Source organism: Lissotriton helveticus, chromosome 3_1, assembly GCF_964261635.1.
Source record: "Lissotriton helveticus chromosome 3_1, aLisHel1.1, whole genome shotgun sequence".
In the NCBI taxonomy this organism is placed as follows: Eukaryota; Metazoa; Chordata; class Amphibia; order Caudata; family Salamandridae; genus Lissotriton; species Lissotriton helveticus.
The window spans coordinates 1594685270-1594706125 of NC_136061.1; the positions used below are offsets into that span (position 1 = coordinate 1594685270).

Sequence of the window (20856 nt, forward strand, 5' to 3'; positions counted from 1 at the left end):
TTTGCTTTCTGAACAATGGGACTCTCTGGTAATCAGCGCAAACTTGGGCGGCAGTGGCCCGTTTTGGTCAGCTGTTAGAAAAACGAGGGAAATGGGAAAGAAGCTCAACCAAATCAGTTGTAATATAACAAGCGCAGCTTGGGAGACCCATTTTTCCAGAATTTATGCTGCCCCCCGAGAGGAGCATTCTCCTCTTATTTTTGGTCAATTAAGTGGTTTACAAATTTTGGAACATGAAGTTAAATTAGCTATAAAAGAAAGTCTGGGAAATAAGGCGCCCGGACCCGATGGCCTGCCCATTGATATTATTAAATATGACGTTGATCTGTGGACACCCATATTTCTTAATATTTTCAACAGCCTCCCAAAAACAGGCATGCCGACCACATGGGCAACCAGCATTATTGTTCCAATCTATATAAAGGGAGACAGGTCTGACCCTGCAAATTATCGCCCTATCTCCCTTTTGGATAACACGTTAAAAGTGTTGGGTCGCATAATATACCACAGAGTACTGGAATGGGCAATTGACACTGACTTTTTAGACCCTTGTCAGATGGGGTTCCGTAGTGGGGTAGGAACAGTGGAGCAATGCTTAAATTTAAAATTGATAATTGATAAATATAGTGTTGCCCGCTCCTCCCCCACCTATCTCGCGTTTATGGATCTCTCATCCGCTTTCGATCTTGTGAATAGATCGAAGCTTTGGTCTATCCTTTTAATCAATGGTCTTGATAATACCCTTGTAAGTTTCTTAGCCTATCTCCATACTGACCTGAAAGCACGGGTACGTATTGGGATGGGTGGAGAGGTATCAGGAGCCATTGATATAGGAAGGGGGGTGAGACAGGGGTGCGTTTTAGCACCCCTGCTGTTCATCATCTATATTAATGGCTTATCCACCTGCCTGAAAAAAGTCACTACAGATGTTCCAGTTATTTTAGGGAAACCACTTCCAGTGCTTTTATACGCAGACGACGTGGTGCGTATTGCCCGCACCCCTAATGCTCTTCGTCTGCTTGTAAACAGTTTTGTAAATTTTATGGGGGATTTGGACCTGAGGGTAAATTTAAAAAAATCTTTTATTATGTCCTGTGGCCCAGGCAAAAGGAAACTCAATACCATCCAGTTAGGCACAGATAAATTGGAATCTGTCCCTAAATTTCCTTATTTAGGGTTGGTTTTCGCTGCGAACGGCTCGTGGAGTGGGCATTTGGCCCACGCCACGAGCAAGTTCTCGAAAGCCAACAACTCTGTTTTGAGTCTCCCTCGCCCAAAGAGAATTGGTGCCACTAACGCTATTTTAAAGATTTTTAAATTACAGTGCTCACCTGTTGCCATGTATGGAGCAGAGGTATGGGGATCAGGAAACAGCCTCTGCATTCAAAGGGAGGAAAATCGCTTTTGCAGGAAAGTGTTGGGCGTACCGATCTCCTCACCCAATTTTATTTGTCACAATGAATTAAATCTTCCACACATAAGTGATTTTATTAGAGCAAGACCAGCACTTTTCTGGATTAGAATCTGGAGGAATGATGCTGCTGCTCTTACACAAAATATTATAAAAGATTGCTTAAGTTGTGTTCACGGAATGAAGATTCCATGGCTCTCGGAAGTATCAAAATCACTCAATGAAGTTGACAGAGGTACTTTGTTTACCGATCCCACGACAATAGAATCAAAGGACAAAGTTGAGGTCAAACATGCACTATATGCACTTTATAATAGTGAAAGGCTAAGAAGCGAATCACAAAAATCAAGTGTTAGGAAATATATAGGAAATGGATTGTGTAGTCAAACTTTGCCGCCCTACCTCTCCCTGCCCATGACCGGCTGGGAGCGATCATTACTGTTCCGTCTAAGGGCAGGCACTGTAAAATTTATGTTGTCTTTTCCATTGGGATATTGCCATAGTGCTGATTCTACTTTATGTCCATGTGATGGTGTGAGCATACAGGATGATTTGCACTTTTTATTTTTCTGTAAATTTTATCTCAAACGTATTAAATGGTTTTTAACTCCGTATTTTAAAAAATCCAGACCATTGTCACTTAAAGACTAATATAGTATGTTAATTGCTCTGGACAGTGATGAATTAACTTTCCGTACCAGTTCTTTCTTAAGATTGGCTATACAAGCACGCAAAACGATGGAAAATCCCTGAATATAGTAATCAGTTTTATTTGTGTCATAATGGAAACGTAGTATATTGATTTGATGCACATTGTATTGTCACTGTATGGAATTCAATGTCATATGTTATATTTATCATTTGTATGTATATATATTATTATTGTGTGTTGCTACTATGATCGGTACTTTTATGAATTTTAAGAAATTCGAATAAAGGTCTTTTGAACTTTGAACTTGAAATAATTGCAACACCACCACCCTTAATTAAAGCCCTATCTCTTCTAACTATTAAATAGTTGGGAGGTAAAGCATATGCAATGTCAGGTCCTGAGCACTCTTGTAGCCAGGTTTCCGTAAGGAAAATGGTGTCAGGGTGTTCGTTAATCAGGAGATCGGAGATGTCAGACTTTTGTTTTGAAAGCGATCAGCAATTAATACTATAAAATAGGTAGTCATTGCCATGGATTTTATGCAAATTAGTAGAAGTTTTAGCCTGAGGATTAGGAGATCCTATGGGGGCCGCAGGCGAACTGAAGCCTATTTGTTGATCAAAGTTAATAAAAATACTGCAGCAAGGGCAAGTAAAAGGTAAATAATTAGGGTATAGGAGCTCACACCCCAAGCATATGGAACTTCTAAAACTCAACAATTGCTCACTAGAATACCTTATAGCTGGTTTCCCACATGGAGCAGGGGTCCTGGCCCCTGTGCCCGGTCGGGTGCGGATGGGCGCAGACGGGATGCCATAGGCGCACCTTTGGCGTGCCATCGGCGCACCTGCTGCGCAAATCCGATCCTCTCCCATTATATGTGTTAATGGAAAGGTGGCGCGCAAAGAATAGTGCGCTGACCGTTGGGAACACGTGGCAACCCGCTAATGGCTGCCTGCGACCTCGCGGTAAATGTGTAAATGTATGTAAATGTATAGGCATTTATATAGCGCACTACTTACCCGTAGGGTCCCAAGGCGCTTCGACCGCTGCGAAACCCTTCCTGGCTTCCCTGAGAGATGGTCCCTTAATGGGTATCTCCAGGGTGAGACCAGGCATCCCCGGCGGTCTGGTGGGGCCGTTAGTGAAGATGAGGCAAGCTAATGCCCAGAGTTGCCGAGTGTGAACGCTGATCAGAGTGGGCACCGAGGCGAGAGAATTATCGAGTCCGCTGACCCTGGTCCAGAAACCAGGTAAAGAATAAATGTTTGGAGTATAACTCACTCCTGACCAAACTTCGAAATACAAAGCCCCAAAAGTAATGCTCAAAGCCAACCCCCCAAAAAACAGAATTGTCTGTACAATTTCCTTTTTAAAGAATGTTATAAATAAAAATTGTAAACGATTTTAAAAAGTGTCAGTTCCAAGTTCAGTGTTTTTTTTTTTAAAAAAAGCTTAAAATACAGTAACAGGGAACAAAGTAGGCACAGAAGAAACCTCTCAGGCATATTCTCTGGCATTTTGAGTAATGATCGTAATTTGAAATATCAGGACATCAATATAAATGAAATTTCGGACAGGCTTAATCTATATCCCAGCCTTACCAATGTCTGATCAGAAGTGATGCAAGTTATACTGTTGATTTAGTTACCATTTTTAAGGCCTGCGCTGGTAGCACAAAATTATGGAGCACCAATCAAGCACCTGCACAACCCTTAGCAAATATCCCCCCACCAAGGTCAAAGTTTTGTGAGTGCCCTACGTTGGCAAAAAAATCTTTAGTGCTGTAGGACTGACTAAAATACGTTCCTGGATCTGGACAAATTTCAAACTCGATTGTCCTCCACTCATTATATCCGATTATCTGTGCAATACTTTTCTATATGTTTGCTTTGTTGAGGGTTATGCTGTATTTTTCATTCGCAGAAATTAATTGGCTTGCGTCATGCTATTTCAATGCATGTTGCTCTCTCCCCCACCAGCAGCTGCTAAAATTGAAAAACATAATGATAATAAACCAGGTTTGTTATCATTTTATTTTTCTCTCCTGAGTGAGTTGTGGGGGCGAGGCTATCGTGGGGGCAGTCAAGGAGTGGGATCAGTGGACACGGTTGTCAGTGCACAAGTGGGTTTGGCCGGCTGTCTCAGGACAGCCAAACCGACATGCACACTGAAGTTGTCTCCAACCCCAGCCTCTCTAGGAGTGTAGATGAAGGGCGCTCAGGCGAATATTGATGCTGCTCTCATGCAGCATGAGAGCAGCATCAGGATTGGCCTAAGGGGATTCTGGGAGCCTGTGCTGGTGAGGAGCAGAAGAGCGGTGATACGGTGATGCAGCTGTCAAGTTATTTTTTGCATTCATTTTATGTTGTCGTCGCTCGTTTCCCCTTCCCGCCTCACCACAGAGCCCGGACACCAGCCGCTACTAGCCTCTTTATTTCTCTTGTCGAAGCTTACTGGGAAAAAAAAGAGGACTGTTATGGACTGAGGATGAAGGCCATCAGTATATAAAAGATGGCAACATCTCTCCACTATTTCTGGAATGGATAGCTCCATCCCTACCACTCGAGGCTGAGAAAGGAGAGAATGTTATCCCCTTATCATAAACCGAGTTGTAGTGGAAACTAGTGATCTACTGCCAGTGAGGTTTGAATACTTAACCATGTGGTACCATGCACACTTTCAGTATGGCTTCAGAGCTGCAATTTGAATTGCCTGCGACTTCCGCTTTATCTCTGAGAATGTACTATGTATGGATACTGTTGGAGCCCAGGAGAGTTTAATAGTGAACCCCCCAACATTTTCTATGTCATCACTGCTTGTGGGACCTATCCAGAGGGCAAGGTCTGATTTGATCTGGCCGGGCTCAGCTAAAATATTTTATTACCAGCCGACACTGTATCATGTGAGCAGATGAAGAGATTGAGCTCAGCCTTCTCTCTGGGTAGTAAATGAGAGAGAACCCCCTTGATTTTATTGTTAAAAGAAAACTCTATTAGTAAATAAAAGCCCCACACTTTCACACTTATAAGGTGGGCATGATGATTGCCCCATATGTGGTGTAATATTTTATAGTACGAAATAAAAACATTTCTTTATTTATAGTTTTTTTTCTTTAACAATTTAGACAGAATCATTTTTGTATGCAATTATTACCCAATATTGCCCGATGCCCCTTTCATGGATTAATTTCTTAAATTAGTGATAGTCTGAGTTGCTATTGCAAGGATTTGAACCTGTCACTTGCTGATCACGTGCAGATCTGACCAATGAGTGTGTGAACCCCTGAGCCTCTCTGACCATCATTTGAGGCACTGGTTACCCAAAAACTCATTTTTGTGGACCTGTACAAATCTTATTGCATCAGACATTTGTGGAGAGCAATAGCGGGAAAAACAAACAAAACAGAAAGACAGAAGACGAGAAAGATAGAAAAAACATCACAAACTGAGACTATAGGAACCTGCAAGAGCGAGATACAGGGGCAGAGTGTGTGGTAGTGGATTAAAGAGGCATGAGGTGGATTCAAGACTATGCTTTCTTGGTATTGGGTGCACTGACATTTAATTGTACCGGTCACAGGATTGTGAGCAGAGCTTGGGGCACCTGCACTCATTCTTTTACAAATTAAATACTGATGACCATACATCATTTACAAACATATTCTTATATAGAAATGGGGATGGTAGTGAGGGCAAGTGGTCAGCTGCCCCCCAGCATTTCTTTTGTATCTATTGTGTCCTGCCCCCACCCACGTTTTGAAGACTGTCTTTTTTATTTCAAGTTATGGCTCTGGGACACTGCTGGTATGTCCTCTGCATGCCAGGCGTGTGATTGAAAGGGCATGTCATGGAGTCAGACTAGTGTGCTCACACTCACAGGATGATTGGTAGAGTACCACCTACAAAATGGCAATATTGCATATTTCCTTGCTGTCAATCATACTATTATTATTATTAGGGCTAGACACTGCCATGTGGAAGCTGGAGTACAGTGCAGGCAAGAATTTCCACGGGAGTCTAAAAACTTTGTAGAAAGAGAGACAGAGAGAGAGAGAGAAAAGGCATGTATAACACACACTATGAGGACCCGGGCTGTATGGGGACTGAACCCCTAAAGGGTGTGTAGGTACATTCAAGTGAGTGTATTAAGAAACTAAAAGTGCAGTTATATTTGCTTTGGTCCGCTTGGCAACATACCACATGTATCATGATATGTATAGAGTTAGAATAATAAATACACACTCCATTATGTTCGGTGGCCATTCATCGTACATATAGGTATGTCATGATGTTTGGGTGTGTGTGTGTGGGAGTGTGCGTGTGTGTAACCCACTTGCCTGCACTGTACTCCAGCTTCCACATGGCAGTGTCTAGCCTTAATAAACAGAGTACTTATCTTGCCAGACTGGATAGGTCCTCATAGCATGGGTTAACCTTCACAGAACCAGACACTCACTATCTTTGTGAGGACTGGTGCATTATGAGGACTGGTCCTGGTAGTGTGCTTAAATAGGCTCAAGGGAGTGTATCAAAAAACTAAAATTGCAGTTAAATTTGCTTCGGTCCGCTTTATAATCTACACTGCTATTACAGTGCATGTGGCTTCAGAATATTAATTGCATACTTCATTATGGTCAATGGCCTGTCCTCCTAATAATGAGTATGTTAAGTTGTGTGTGTGCCTATGTGTTTCTGAGTGTATCTTTCACTTTCTTTCTCTTTCTGGTCCAATAGGTGTCGATATGCCTGGCAGTGTCCCTCCCTAGTGGGCATCAGAACCCCAGCCAAATAAGGCCACCCATGCCACTCCTGAGCCCCACCAGCAGGTACGTCACTTTCTGTCCATTTTTGGACGTCCCTTGGAATATTTGTGGTAACTCTTGATATTTTTCGGGGCATCCTTGATATGATGGTGCCCAACCATTTTGTAAGGCTGGTCAACTAAGGATAACTGGAATAGTGTGAACATCCTTATCATTACAGTACTCACACCAGCTACAATTCACCCTCTGGCACAAGGGTGGTAATGGTGTGCATAGCATAGGCATCTTGGCTTAATGTTACCCATTCCTGGTGGAGTGCCAATCCATGCATAACAACTGATATTCATGGCATCCTTAGCATGATGGTGTCTGTACATGTCATAATACAGATTATTCTTATCATGTTCCTGCTTGTGATGTTGATCCATGGGTTTGTAAGGCAGAATCTCGTCTCGCACATGTGACTACTTGATGAATCTCACAAACTGAAGCTTTGCAACCAAGCAAGCATTCTTACTGATACGAAAAAATTGCATTTTAGTATAAATTGTACTTTCTTTACCAAGGCATATGTTGGGCTTGGATTACTTATCTAAAATGAAATACTTATGCTAAATAACAAAATGTATGTTATGTTTTCAAATAGTGTAAAAGTTGTGTTTGGGGATAAAGTAACTGCATTTTTTTTTAAATGTATTGAATGCTCATAGTTGTGTTATAATGATAAAATCAGGAGGTTTATTGCTGAGGCCGTGTACTGGATGTCCCAGGCCACTTGCTACTATACCTGCGATTTAATCGCATGGCCAGTGTAAAGACAAGTGGCAAACCCATTGAGCACAAGTTTGTTGGATGGCCAAAAATGCACTTGTCGTTACGTCATGCACAGTAATGGAACTCAAAACAGTAGATTCCTATTCCATGCATCATCTTTGTGAAGGAAGCGCAACAAGGGTGAAGATCCTCAAACATCTGTGTCATGTCCTCATCAGGTCCAGACGTTGTAGTGTATAATTTAGAACTAAAGCACTTAGTCCGTTTTAACTATAATAATCTAGTGAATAGCTGTAGAAAGACAACATCAAACAATGCGTAGTTTCACTGCCTAGGAAGTACAGTTCTTCTGTGTCCTCCTTGACTGGAAAAGGGGGTAATGTGTCCACCAATGCACTAGCCCTTTTCTGCCAGAGACCTAACAGACACATACCTAAAATAGTATTCATGACAATAATGCTAGGATCTTACAGATTCAAGACAATGAAACTTCTTGCAACCAGGAGGAGAGTAAGTTGATACAAAAAAGAAACACGTATTGACTAGTACTTTACCTACAAAGACACACTGTGTTATAGTTGATAAAGAAAAAGCCACACGATTGACCAGGAAGGCTCGGACAGAAGGCAAAGCAAATACTTTATAAATTGTTATTTTTGAGGAGGTTGGCTATATGAAGCGCTTGCTATATACACCTTGCTGTTTAAAGAGCTGTGATAGTCACCAACATTACATTACATGTTATACCTTCTATCAAACCCGGATGAGTGAAAGTCTGAATTGCTCCAGCCATGATCCAAATTAGGAAAGTTACATTGATCTTTGCTGGAAAACACTCAACCTACTGAGCTTTCTTACATGTTAGCATCCATCCTCTGTACCCCCTCCCACAATCCCATGGCACAATTTGAAGGACCAATGACAAGGAAGTACTCCTATGGCAGCTCAGGTTCTCCTCTGTCAACTAAACAGCAACCATATTTGCACACATGCTTTGCACAAAGATCTCAATGGTAATTTTCGAGGTAGATTGGCAGATGTCCTTTCTGGGCACCTACAGTTCACACCAATCACAAGTGGTGCTAATGTTCCCCAGTGGATAGACAAATGTTTCTTGGAGATAAGTGTAGGGGCTTTAGACTCCATAGCTGATGTGTTTCCCGACCATCTCCACCAGGGCACCGTTCATTTAATCTTGGCTCTGATGCAAAAGGCCATATAGACGATGCCCACCTGCAGGGGAGTGGTGTCAATAAGCTCTGGGATCAGAAAAAACTCAGTTTACATTTTATAAGGAGACGCAGAGGCTGGGATTCGGCCTGACTTTCAAGCAATGATTTAGCTACATTGAACATGGTGAGACAAACCGAATCCCCTTTGATCCTCTACCAATAAAATATTTAGGCAGCCTTTTCATCAGCCCAGGTCCTGATCTTCATAAGTCTTTCAGAGAAGCTGTGCAGATCAAATAAGATTAATTGCAAAATGTGCAGACACGGCTCGTCTACAAAATGGAAGGCGTCTCCACCGAGGCCTTCGGCTTGACATTACATTACGAAATCAATGGAATAGTCGGAGAAATCATCCTCTTAGTCACTTGAAAGCTTTACATATTTGTGCTAAGCTCTTTGTACAGCAGGGGTTTATTTCGTTGCAACTTTTTGGAACGCTAAAATGTTTCTCATATTTCGAATTAGATCTTGTTATTACCTACTGCAAGAGTCACTCAAACCTCGTCACCACTGTGTGCGAAGGTGGTTGCGATAAAATCTTTCCTATTTTCTTGCACTGGAAATAAAGCCACCCGGCTTGCCAAGATAATGCATGGGACTTCGGGTTCACACAATGTTGTCAATAAGTTTTATTGCACTGAATGGTCATAACCGCTTTAATAAAGTCAGATATAGTTGTTTCAAAACCTTGGAAGATGCTTCACCAATCACGTAACGCCAAGAGTATTTTAACGTTTTCCTGTTCCAAGGACCAAAGCTAGCCGTGACCTTTTGAAATCAGTCCATTTAACCCTTGGCAGGCCGGCACCACAAAGCTTGGAGCCTGGGGCACCAACTCTACCAGCCCGGACTACTGCATTTAAAGTTCGCATTATTTTTCACAAAGCACTCCCGCAAAAAAAATAGTGCTGGAAATTCCAGCGTAGTTACATGGTTGACCTGTTAGCACTTTGTTTTCTTCGAAGACAGAAACACAATATCAGTCGTCTGTCTCTAGGGGACTTTAAAAAATATCCCTGGCTGTACTGGGAGTATAATCCAAATCCGGGTGGACATTTGTGATCTTGACCTGTTTGGGGAAAGAATGGTGCACATGGAAGTTCCACACAGAAAGAAGCTGGGGAACATGGCATTGAAGGGGCAGCCCAAAAGTGGACAGAGTTTTTTTTTCCCAAGAACACAGCTAGTGGTGAGTCCGCTGTCAGCACAACCAACAAACGCCCCTCACACTCTAAGTGAGGCAAGGGGGGTAAAGGGCTTAAAGTGGACCGGGTCTCGCCGGTGCTGAGCACCAGCAGTTATCTAAAGGGGGTCTCGAAACGGGTCTCCATCGGACTCTGTTTTGTGCCCTGGCACAGGCGGTCCATTTTTTCCAGACTGCAGTGACAGCAGTCACATCATGTGCCCGTGCTCACAATGCTCACTTCTCACTAGTGGAGAAGGTACGGCTTGACGTCATGCCAGCTGAGCGTTGAAGGGGAAGGGAAATCCTTTAAAGAGAGTCATTTTCTCTCTGGATTTACCTTCTGTTTTTGAGACGCAGGAGCAGCAACATCGTTTTGGTGTCACCAGGGCTTTAAGTGGAAGTTTTTCCAATATTATATACAACAGACCATAGTTGCTGCTTATTTATCATATGCAACTAACAACAAATGGCAAAGCCAATAGTCCTGACTGTAGGTGTGATGTTACTTGTTGTATCATATATCTAGATGCAAGGACAGAAGCAGTAAAATACAAGTCGGGCAGCACACTCTGCTGAGCACAGATTTTTAGTTTATGTGTTTTAGTCACGCCCTTAATTACATTGGCCACGCCCCTTTGAGCGACCCCCAGTTTTTTCATCTCATTTAAATCCCTGGGTAAGAGAAGGGCAGAACGGATATGTTTTAGCAGCCTATTGCCACCCACATATAAATTGGTGGGGGATATTAAATGTGTCATACGCTTGCTGAACATAGGGTGCTACTGTACATAAAAACAAGTAGTGAAAGGGCAAGAAACCAACCCACAGAGACACCAGCAAGAAGGCCAGCTGGTTCACCCCAGAACTCCAAGCCTCCAAGCAAGCCTGCCAGAAACTAGAGAAGAAATGGCACAGAGAACAAACTCCGGACAACCGCGCAGCACACAAGGACACCATCCGCTAACCACCACCACCTCATCAGGGCCGCCAAGAGAACCTCGTTCAAAGACCGCTTCGACATCAATGCACACAATATCAAGGAGCTCTTCAACATCGTGAAGGAACTCTCCAACCCCAGCTCCAACACCAACGACGTCCCGCCATCACAACCCTGTGTGACTCCCTCATCACCTTCTTCCACCACAAGATAGCAGACATCCACAACAGCTTCAACACCCGGACAGACTAAACAGACAGCAACACAACAGACCCTCCGCACACCATCGACCACGACCCCCTACTAGCCTGGGCCAGCGCGAGCACTGATGACACCATCAAGACCATGAGCACAATCAACTCCGGCTCTCCGTCAGATCCCTTCCCGCACCACGTCTTCAACAAAGCAAGCAGCTCCATCGCACCCCACCTGCACAACGTCATCAATCTCTCCCTCGAGACTGCGACCTTCCCAGAGAGCTGGAAACACGCTGAGATCAACGCTCTACTGAAAAACCCCGAGGCTGACTCTAGAGACCTCAAGAACTTCCGGCCCATCTCTCGGCTCTCCTTCCCGGCCAAGGTCATCGAGAAAATTGTCAACAGACAGCTAACCCGATACCTTGAAGAAAACAGAATCCTGGACCCTTCCCAGTCAGGGTTCCGCAGCAACCACAGCACCGAGACTGCCCTCATCACTGCCACTGACGACATCAGGACTCTGCTGGACAATGGCAAGACCGCAGCACTAAACCTCCTAGATCTCTCCACCGCCTTCGACACCATCTGCCACCGCACATTACGCGCACACCTCCACGCCGCAGAGATCTGAGACAAGGCGCTGGAAAGGACCACCTCCTTCCTCTCCGGCAGAACCCAGAGCGTCCAGCTCCCCCATTCCGGTCCGAAGCCTCAGAGATGATCTGCGGCATACCCCAGGGATCCTCCCTCAGCCCGACACTGTTCGACATTTACATGGCCCTGCTCGCACACGTCGTCCGACAGCATGACCTCAACATAATTTCCTACACCGACGACATTCAACTGATCCTCTCCCTCACCAAGGACCCCATCCCCGCCAAATCCAACCTCCACGAAGGAATGACGGCCGTCGCCGATGAAGACCAGCCGTCTGCAGCTGAACTCGGACAAGACCGAGGACCTCATCCTCGGCTCCAACCCTTCAGCCTGGGATGACTCCTGGTGGCCTAGGGCTCTGGGAGCAGCCCCGACACCCACCGACCATGCACCAACCTGGGAATCATCGACTCAACGCTCTCAATGACCAAGCAGCTCAACGCCGTCTCCTCCTCCTTATTCAACACCCTCCGCATGCTCCCGACAGATACAAGAAAGATAGTCACCCAGGCCCTCGTCAGCAGCAGACTCGACTATGGAAACGCCCTCTACGCAGGAGCCCCAACCAAGCTCATCAAATGACTACAACGCATCCAAAACACCTCGGCACTACTGATCCTCGATGTACCACGCCACGGCCATATCACCACCCACCTGAGGGACCTGCACTGGCTCTCCGTCAGCAATAGGATATCGTTCAAGCTCCTTATCCATGCACACAAGGCACACCACAAGACTGGCCCAGCCTACTTCAACAGATGGCTCTCCTTCTACATCCCCAACCGCCTGCTACGATCCACCGACCTCTCACTCGCCACCGTCCCGCGCATTTGAAGAACAACCACCTGCGGGAGATCCTTCTCCCACCTCGCCGCCAAGACATGGAACACACTCCCACTGAGCCTATGACAGACCCAAGACCTGCTGACCTTCAGGAGTATGCTCAAGACCTGGCTGTTCAATCAGTAGCGCCCCCCCCAGCACCTTGAGACCCTCGCGGCTATGTAGTGAACTTTACAGATGACAGATTGATTGATTGATTGATTGATTAGAACAAACATCTTTGGAACTGCTCGTATGTCAACCCTATTGAGGCAGGTATATCTAGCATCAGGGCCGGACTGGCTACCGGGCAGTTATGAATGCTGCTGAGCTGGGGGCTGATTTCGTTAATGGGGACCTGCGTGAGCTAAACGAAATTTGTTTTGCTTTCAGTATTTCGTAGCACACGCAGGTCTCCATGGACGAAATCAGCCCCCACTGCAGTAAAATCAGGCAGCAGCTCGGCAGCATTCCAAACCAGTCCGGCCCTGTCTAGCATATAGGGTTGTTGTTCTTAAAAGGGGGTGACCTTCCACCACAAAGTAGAAAAGAAACCAGTATAGTGTGCATGGGGTGAAATCTAGAAAAGGTAGCCAAATGCAATTTCTCCATAAGAAAAATAGGTACTTTTTTTTGCCAAAAGACAATTGCAAATGTATTGCTTTATATTCCATGAAATAAAAAAAAGGACTGATGGAAAAATAAACTATGGATTTTTAAGATTTTTGTTACAGAAAGGAATCTAAAAGGTAAAAAAATATATTCACCCTCTAAAGCCATGACCCACTGTTTGAAATTGACTTTGTAGTGAATCACCAGATTTTGCGATATTTTAGCCTGGTTCATTGGCTCATACGTTTCTATTCATAGAAAAATACGAAATATTCACCCAAATAAATATATATATATATGTTAGATCACATTACAAACGAAACAGAATGCTCCTGTTTTCGTGGCAGACAGGTGGATCTCAACACGTCCATCAAAACATATCATTGGGGAAATGTACAGTTCGATTTTTTTTCCCATTTATTATATATCAGTTTTCACAGTAAGTCACCAATAGAAAAAGTGATCTGCAGAGGATTAGGGAATCATTTCGCGATCGTGAGCCACAAATCATTTCCTGTTTTAAAGTTTCATGATTAAAAAGTTCAAAATTCCCTTTTTGTGAAATGTTGTGAAACTCCACGAAAAGTTAGCAAATTAATGAAAATATATGCTTTTAGAGCAGCAGTCAAAGTGCATTAAAAAAAGTATGGGAACTGTGATGCTCTTTGCAATGTGGGCAGGGTAAAAAAACGTGGGTAAAAAATAAAATTCACAGTAACCTTTTTTTTGGTCTTTCACCTTCAGATAAAATGCAATGCAAAGTGTAAAATACATACAACTTAATCAGTAGGAAATGCACTATCGTACCTCATGAAACCATTATTTAATGCACCACAAATGTCTGTGTGTGTGACCAGAGGACCACGGAATTGAATCCTGGTTGCTGCAGTAGAGAATAGTGAGTTTGTATTTTTAATGCCGTGAGGTTTCTGCTCGTGACAGAATGCAGTGTGAATATGTAAGTCATTCTTTTAAACTTGCAATAGGCACAGTATAAGATGGGCTTCACCAAGATGTGGCAAAAGGTTTAAGATAAAAAAAAGTGCTTCCAAAGTATAGATTTCAGTGATACCCAGATTGTACATAGTGCAAATTTGATTTATAGCTGCTCATTAAAAGCACACCCTTGGCAGCTCAGCTGGTCACTCCCTTGCAATAATAACTCAATTAAAGCCAATCAAGGGTATAAACACAATTCACATTTGAAGATTGATCGATTGTGTGCACATTTACTCTTCTTTTAGGCAAGAAAACACTCTGGGCAAGAAGGCGTGTTTCACATTTAGTTGTCTGCCCCCTCTTCGGTTCCACAGCACAGGAGACTACTTCTTCAGCTGAAGCATTTAAATTGTCAGAATTACCCATTTTTTGTAAATTAAAAAAGTATTTGTAAGTTTCCTAAATTTTAAAAGTATGGGTATGTCGTGCCCCTTTGATGCCACTCACTTCACCCTCCGTTTTAAAGTCAAATGGTAAATGCTGGCTTCTCATATGACTTTTTCCAACAGCTGCATAACTCTCATAAGCAAAGTGCTGCTAGGTCCTTGCAGGAGTGTGGTTGGAGCCCAAAATGTCTTTCAGCAAGACATTTGGGCCAGATGTGATACTTTTTCATGCAGCAGAACACAGCAAGACAGCTTGCTGTGCTACATGAAAGGTAGAGGGCAGGAAAGAGCAATATCTATTAAGATATGGTGCATTCCTGTTCTCTGCCTGAGCTGGCGCACAATCTGCCACCAAGTGCCAACAAAGGCACCCCTACACCATGGAGCAAGGGTTTACCAAGCCTTGCAGGGCCACCTGAGGTGGCCTTGCGTAGCTTGGTAAATTTCATTCTAGGTTTTGCATCACCCTGCGTAGGGAAAGTGTTGAACTTTGGAGGGGTCAAATTGACAACTCCCACTTCGGTCTATGCAACAGTAGGTAAAGTGTTGGACTTAGGAGCATTACTATTTACTATTCCCACTCCAGTCTGTGCAGCAGTAGAGAAAGCGTTGAACTTCAGAGGGGTTAAACTTACTATTTCCACTCCAGTCTGTGCAACAGTAGAGAAAGCATTGGACTTCAGACTGGTTAAATGTACTATTCCCACTTCAGTCTGTGCAACAGTAGGGAAAGTGTTGAACTTTAGAGGTATTACATTTGCAATTCCCACTCCTTTCTTTGCAACAGTAGGGAAAGTACTTCACTTCAAACACATCACAAATTTGAATAATCCATTTAATTCAGAACAAATACAAAACTCTTAATATGAAAATTATTCATTAACCAATATATATATAGATAAAAAAATGAAACAATCTACATCATTAATACATCAATTTACATAATTGATAATCAATTAACTAATTAATCACCAATTAACATTATTTAATTATTACTTAATTAACATACCACCCTATACCACTACAGCCAAGTAACCCACAAATAAATATAACTAAAACAAATCAATATTACATAATGTACATAATTAATAATCAATTAGATAATTATTAATAAATGAACAATTGAAAGTAAAATTATAACTCAATTACCTTTCCACCCTTTACAAAGCTAACTTCTCACATAAAATATAAGTTGGCCTAAGGCTAGGGTGGTTGTCCTCGAATCTGGGGAACTGGGTTTGAGTCTCGGCAACGACACTGAACATCCTGTGATTTTGGGCAAATCACTTAATCACTGCGTGCCTCACAAAAAATGAATGTGTCCTCGTGTAACGCAACTGGTGCTATGTAAAGCGCTCTGATACCCGATACCTTTGGGTCAAGTTTGCGCTATATGAAACTCTGTTAAAAAACAACTAATATATAAAGTTATTACAGCAATTTACATAAGTAATAGTCAATAAAAAAATGAATAATTCATTAATAAATATGTATTAATTATTACTTAATTAACTTCCCACCCTATAACCCTACAAATCCAGCAGCTCACAACGAATGTGTAACTAAAAAAATATAATGATTACACAATTTACACAATTATTAATCAAATAAATTATTCATAATGAATTAATACTTTTTTGTTAATTAATGATTACTTAATTAACTTCCCACCATATACTCCTACAAACCTAGCAATCTTCTACAACATTATAAATTACTATAATATAATAAATAAAAATATATAATTCACTTAAAATCACAAACTATATTTATAAATATTATTAACAATTATACAAACAACAATAGCACAAAAAAAGTATATATGAATGAAAACACATTAAGATAATTTAAGAACAATATTTTTACATCTATATTATTGGAAACAATATTAACAAAAACACCATTCTAAACAATGATATTGATTACCTAAAAAAAGATATTCTTGACAACCATATTTTTACATCAGAATAATTGTATCACAATATTTGTTTCCAATATTTCTGTGCCCTGAAATTTACAACTCAACATTTTATCCAAATACCGACCAGAGCTTCAAAAAATAGATGGCAGAAGACAATTGCATTTGCTTACCAATCAGCCACATTGTTGCACATCATAGTTTAAGATAGATTAGTCTGCTATATTGAATCAAAGATATCATTTGGATTCTTGTATGGCATTCCAAAATTCTCTTGTGCAAAGGGTTCAGATTGATGTTGGGCATACATGTATACATGTGCCAGTACTAGCTTGGGATCCCTGGCACCCAAGTTAACATATTTAAGGAGGGGTTTAAGGGGATAGTTGACACATAGAGGTCTTTTTATCTTACCTGGATTAACGTTCTTAGAACTTGCAAAATACAAAATATAGTTTGCATGATGAAGGGGATACACTAATCTGGGGGAGAGACAGAGGTGTGATTGGTGTCTACTGCCAGGGTGATCATTTATGACATTTAATTTTGCAAACTAAACCTGTAGCTTCTTCCTCTCAAATTGCAATTTGTTCTTGATTCCTCAAGTTATGTATATCCACCTCCAATGAATTCACACAGCCTATGACTTCCTGCTAAATTGCCATCTTCTATGCTCTAATAAGAATGTGTTTTGCAGACTATACATTCCTTTGAGAGATCCAATACAAAGAGTATTACTAGTACTGACTCCTCTTCAATAACGTTCATCTTCCTCTTGCATCAGATGGTCTGCATCCAGGAGGGCATTGCTGGTCTAAGGTCCCACTAACTCACACCATACAATGTGAGGATGGTAGAGGTTGTGGACGACTGAATTCATATGCATCCACCTATGATGATTGTCAGGAGAGTTTTATTTTTACTAAGGTGATTTCTGTTTCCTATTCTTTTAAAGTTGTGGCCCTTCATAGCATAGGTGAAAATCTTTGCCTACAGTATGCAAAGCTACATTCAGTGGCGTTACACATAAATACATAAAGTTACTGATAGTAATTTATGTGGGTGTGCTTAGAGTCATGACGTCTACAGCCCTCATTTACATGGTTCTAAGAAAATAAGGAAATGACAATCCCTACTGTGCCCATAGCTTGTGAATTTCATCCAAGTGTAGAAGAATGCCAAGTCATAGGCATGCATCGACACTGACATGTCTTTATGCTATCCAATTGTGAATTTTGATCCTTGCATTTTGTGCATGGTTTACATTCGCAGATGTGGGATTCACAATAGCAACACCATGAGCATGAACATCCCAAACAGTGCTCTTTTAACAATAATGTGAAATACTACAGGAGTACGACCCCTCACCCACGTTGGGATGGGGTAGGTAATCAGAATAAGCACATGGTGCTCGAATATATACAGTGAATAACAAAAACAATGTGGCTCCAGATAAATTGCAAAGCAAGACTTTTCAAAGTTTTTGTGATCGTGGCTCTCTACACCCGGACATGAGGAGTTACAGCCGTCCCTAGCTGCTTCATTCAGCGTTCGGTTCCTTAGAACAAGGCATCACCCATTGAACCTATCCGGTCTCACCCTCACAATTCGATTACCGGTACCCCTCTGGGCGGATACTTCATCCGGGCCAGGCTTGCACTGAATGAGACCTAGGCAGCCCGGTTAATTCATGCTGTCCGGTCCCTTACGAGACCGCTCCAGCACCGTGTCGTATGACAACCCAGTCCTGAAGATGATCCCAAATCAAGAGGATTGAAACGTTGTCGACCGTCAGCGCAATAAATGGCGGAGCCCCTAATGCGGCTCATCCAAAAAATCCTGCAAAACTTTGAAAAATCTCGCTTTGTAATTTATCTGGAGCCACATTGTTTTTGTTATTCACTGTATATGTTCGAGCACCAGTCACTATGCGCCATATATGCTGACCACAATTGTCACTTGCATCGCCACCTTTGTGTCACCTGCATATGCTGAGCACCAAGTCCAATTCGGGTTGTTTTGTTATTTATTTACTTACAGTGCTGTTACAACTGTACCTCTCTATTTTTCTTTAATTATACGATGCCATGAGCAGGTTTGAAAAAATGAATTGAGTCTCCTTGTCTCTGTTCACGTAATGCTTGATGCATACATGCTTAATTGCCTTTTAGTAAGACCAGTTGAGATATTGTTTGCTTATTCCCTTTAACAATAATAGCATGTGCTGCCATCAGCCAATGAGTTGCTGAAGAATTGTCTTCACTGTGACCATAGTTTTTATCAAAGTGAAGATACGTTTAAAGCCTTCCCGAATATATGGGAATTTTGCATGTGACCCCTTGCGAATATCTATGCAAAGTGTCTAATGAAAAAATGCCCTGAAAGTGGCCTTTGTAATAAGTAGGATAATACAAATTAGCCGGGCATAGGAAAAGCATTTGGAAGATTACTGTTGATATGTATAAGAACAGTTTGCCATATCTCAAGGTTCTACTATGAGCCACATCAGCCCACACAGCAAGGGCATCAAGAGAGGAGCAATTGCTTTTCCCAAGATTGCTGACACTTGGCTGTTTTAAAATCCTTGGGGCATATTATCAATGGCTGTATCGCCACTTTAGCGGCACTTTTGCCGCTAAAACAGCAATATTTTTATCGCCTCATTAGCAAGCTGTCGCGAACAGCTGTTAGCGACAGTTTACTGGCAATAGCGCCCTTTTTTTGCCTCTTTGCATGTCAGCGATATATATCGCTAATGACATGCAAAGTAGGTGTTCCTCACTAAAAGTAAAGGGAAACAGTCACAAACACAACTTCCCCCTATTATCAATGCCCGCAAAAGCGATAAAAAAGTCTCGCTAACCGAGATTATCGTTTGATTTTAATGCCTGATAAAAACTTGACTTAGCCATCTTGTCAATGGAGGGTGGATTGTTAGGTTAAGTACACACTTGCCTATTAGCAAGCTTTTCATTAGCGCAGTTAATTTAGCACTGGTATTCTCACGATATTTCTGGTTTTCGCCGCAATCACTGGATTTTTTATCGCCTTAGAGATAAGCGTTGCTAATAACGCGCTATCTCAGCAATTAAATCCAGCGATAGACAGCGATAAAAAAAATGCTGCAAACCTGGGTTAGCGATAATTATCGCCTCTTCTTGCTAATATGCCCCCTTGTTATTCAAGGCTTTTTCACCCTTCAACTTTTAAAGATAAGTGAGTTTATCTTCAGAAGGTGTTAGCACATTACCCATTGTACTCCTCCATGTCGTTATTCATTGTTTTACCTTCTCACTCAACCTATAATTCAAGCAAACAACACAAGTTATTGACAGTACTCCCAGGATTCTGAGGCAAGTGCAGCAGTGTGAAAATAAAGATTGATGGAAAAATGCAATAGATCGTTATTGGAATGACCATTTTTGTGATGTTAATATTTATAATGTTATTAAGAGTTCAGATTACATGACGTCCGTTTGCTGTGAATTTGATAACATTATTCCACTGATCAATCCCCATCTGGGTTTTTGTGTTTATCAATCACCCTTTTATGTGCATTTATCAATTCTTCTATTTTTCTAATGTTTTCACTAACTATTTTAATCTAACATAACCTTAAAAAATTAGCTTCTTCATACATTATATTCAGTAACTGTCAGATTAAATTTGACATTATTGCACCTTTCCAACACACTCCCTGTTTGACAGCTTTTCCTTTCATCAAAATGAGATTTGGACCCCCATGAGCATTACAAACTCACACATTTCCTTGGATTGTTTCACAAGCTTAAAAATATACTGTTGTTGATTAATTTCAATATAAAGGAAATGTCTTAATTAAAGTTGATGCTGTATGTGGACACTGGGATTTTACCTGAATTTGAAGCATTTCTCAAAGTCATAAAGAGAATCATGCTTTCTAAATTTTGTAAGAGATTTTTTGTATATTACATACAGCAACTGCTGGACAATTTAAGTCGCTATGGGGCACAGTAAAATAGAGGGCACAAGTCTCAATTATTTTTTCACATCAGGAGGGATCCGAGGTACTGATTTAAAGAAGAATTGTTTTTTTTTTGTCTGTGAATGCCCATATGTTTTTTTTATATGGAGCGCTGCACAGGGTCAAAGTTAAAATATTGTCAATCAGTGATTGGAGCTCATCTCTGAAGTTGGAGACACATATTACTTTGCTGTGAGTTAAAGTTCTTAAGAGAGGTGTGTCTTCAGCTCTTTCCTGAATTGGAAAATGGTTAGGGGCAGTCCAAATGGATGCAAGAGTTTTGTTCCAGAACCTAATTGCTT

At 41.8% G+C, this 20856-nt stretch overlaps 1 protein-coding gene across 1 annotated transcript in view; it reads left to right on the forward strand.

Moving 5' to 3' along the window:
- Nucleotides 1–20856, forward strand: part of DRD2 (dopamine receptor D2) — a 1149771-nt gene that overhangs the window by 251041 nt on the left and 877874 nt on the right. The window contains exon 3 of the mRNA XM_078682355.1: nt 6800–6891. Coding sequence (XP_078538481.1) covers nt 6866–6891 — 26 coding nt within the window. The 5' untranslated portion in view covers nt 6800–6865. The remainder of the gene's footprint in view (nt 1–6799; nt 6892–20856) is intronic.